This window comes from Lutjanus erythropterus, chromosome 14 (genome assembly GCF_056507025.1).
Source record: "Lutjanus erythropterus isolate fLutEry1 chromosome 14, fLutEry1.hap2, whole genome shotgun sequence".
In the NCBI taxonomy this organism is placed as follows: Eukaryota; Metazoa; Chordata; class Actinopteri; order Lutjaniformes; family Lutjanidae; genus Lutjanus; species Lutjanus erythropterus.
In genome coordinates, this window is record NC_139330.1 from 110001 (window position 1) to 112500 (window position 2500).

General features: G+C 42.2%; 1 protein-coding gene across 2 annotated transcripts in view; it reads right to left on the minus strand.

The window, feature by feature from the left end:
- ubr2 (ubiquitin protein ligase E3 component n-recognin 2) overlaps positions 1-2500 on the minus strand; it is a 32623-nt gene that overhangs the window by 28751 nt on the left and 1372 nt on the right. For both annotated transcript variants that reach the window (XM_084735292.1, XM_084735291.1), the window contains exon 2: positions 357-643. In XM_084735292.1, the coding sequence (XP_084591418.1) occupies positions 357-643 (287 nt within the window). The remainder of the gene's footprint in view (positions 1-356; positions 644-2500) is intronic.

Below are 2500 nucleotides of genomic sequence, written 5' to 3' on the forward strand. Positions count from 1 at the left end.
CAGAGAAAGGAGGACAGAGAAGACAGAGGAAAGTTACAGCTGCAGCTCACTGACAGCAAAAATGAAACGTGCGTCCTGATGAGACGTATTGATACGTTAGAGCTGCGCCCGTTTGTTTCTGATTCATGGTCATCTTTTTACTGATGCAGGTCGTCTGAACCGATGATCTAACACATGAAAGTCTGATGCATCAGACGCATGAGCGAATCGTTACAGCCCTACGTTACACTGTGAGTGTGTGTGTGTGTGTGTGTGTGTGTGTGTGTGTGTGTGTGTGTGTGTGTGTGTGTGTGTGTGTGTGTGAGTGTGTGTGTGTGTGTGTGTGTGTGTGTGTGTGTGTGTGTGTTGGGGGTTACCTGCAGGAGTAGGTGGGTTCTCCCACCTTGAACACGTGTCCACACAGCGGTGACGGCTGGTTCTTCTCCTGCAGGAGGGCGAGGCCTGAGGCAGGCTCCTCCCCCAGCAGAAGCCACTCCAGAGGAGCCAGGAGGAGCAGCTGACAGGCCAGCTCCTCCCGCTGCTCCTCCCTCTGCTCCTCCTTGCTGTTGCTGCCTCCGCTCGGACCGAGGCAAAGGATTCTGGGTACGTAGACGGCCAGGTGACGGTACACCTCCTGCTGCAGGTCGGCTGCCGCCAGCCACCGCTGAGGAAGACGAGGAGGAAGAGGAGAATTAATCAGTTGATTGTTTCATTTATTGATACAGTTTTTTTCTGGAAACTCGAAAATACTTAATGATTCATGTGGTGAGAAAAGTACAGTATTCCACAGTGTACTGCAGTATTCCACAGTGTACTGCAGTATTCCACAGTGTACTGCAGTTCTCCACAGTGTACTGCAGTTCTCCAGTGTACTGCAGTTCTCCACAGTGTACTGTAGTTCTTCACAGTGTACTACAGTTCTCCACAGTGTACTGCAGTTCTCCACAGTGTACTACAGTTCTCCACAGTGTACTACAGTTCTCCAGTGTACTGCAGTTCTTCACAGTGTACTGTAGTTCTTCACAGTGTACTGCAGTTCTCCAGTGTACTGCAGTTCTTCACAGTGTACTGCAGTTCTCCACAGTGTACTGCAGTTCTCCACAGTGTACTGCAGTTCTCCACAGTGTACTGTAGTACTCTGTCCTGTGTGTGTAGTCGTGTCCTCAGTGATCAGCAGCTTAATGAGCTCACAGTTACTTTGTGTCCTGCTGAGGCTCAGTGACACACTGACCTGGATAACAACTGACAACACCCAGCTAACAGTGAGCTAACTCCATGCTAACACTCAGCTAACACTCAGCTAACACTCAGCTAACACCCAGCTAACATTCAGCTAACAGTGAGCTAAAATTCAGCTAACAGTGAGCTAACACTCAGCTAACAGTGAGCTAACTCCATGCCAATACTGAGCTAACACTCAGCTAACACTCAGCTAACAGTGAGCTAACATTCAGCTAACAGTGAGCTAACATTCAGCTAACAGTGAGCTAACACTCAGCTAACACTCAGCTAACAGTGAGCTAACAGTGAGCTAACATTCAGCTAACAGTGAGCTAACATTCAGCTAACAGTGAGCTAACAGTGACCCGACAGTGACCCGACACCATGCTAACAGTGAACTACATTAAGCTGGTGTCCTGAACACACCGCGACAGATCAGCACAGACTTGACTGAGTTTGGTGGATTTAATTCAAACTGACCAAAAACAAACTTTCTGCTTTTCTTATTTTATCCAAAACAGATCCAACAAAAATGAACTGTTTCATAATTACTACATTTATCATGAAATAAAGTTAAATACTGTGATTAATATCCACACCATGTTTATGAGGGATTCTCTCCAGTTCTACTGTCCAAGATAAAAGTAATAATAATAATTATTATTGTAATTATAATCAATCAGTTGTTTGATCTATAAAATGTCAGAAAATGGTGAAAAATGTCATTAAAAATGAGATATTGATATCATATTAATAATACACATGACATAAATAAAGCTAAAGATGAATTTGACTGATAGAATCATTTTTTACATATATCATGAAAATGATTTTTTTAATGTAAAAATTCCCTCTAATATCACAAATCATATCATAATATCAGTCAAAATAATCACAATCAGATTTATTTTTATTCTTTTTGCTGGACAAACATCTCATTTCTTGTTTTATCTGGATATTTTCAGGCTGTGAGATAAAATGAATCTCAGTACAAACATGTGATGATCTTATAGACCATGATGCACTGCTGTAGATCAAATACACCAACTGAAAAGAAATGAGTTCAAATGCGCTCAGTCTTTCACATCTGGATGTTGCGAGCCGATACGTCTCAGTCACATATCAAATATTGTCTTTTCCGAGATGCATGATATACTTTTGTTTTCAGCCGATACAGATAATCAATAATCACCTGCTTCTCATGGATGAATCTGATAAGATAACCAATAATTTCACATTTGTATTTTAATCATTAGTTCATATAATATATAGTTTGACCACAGCTGAAAGTTACAAAGCC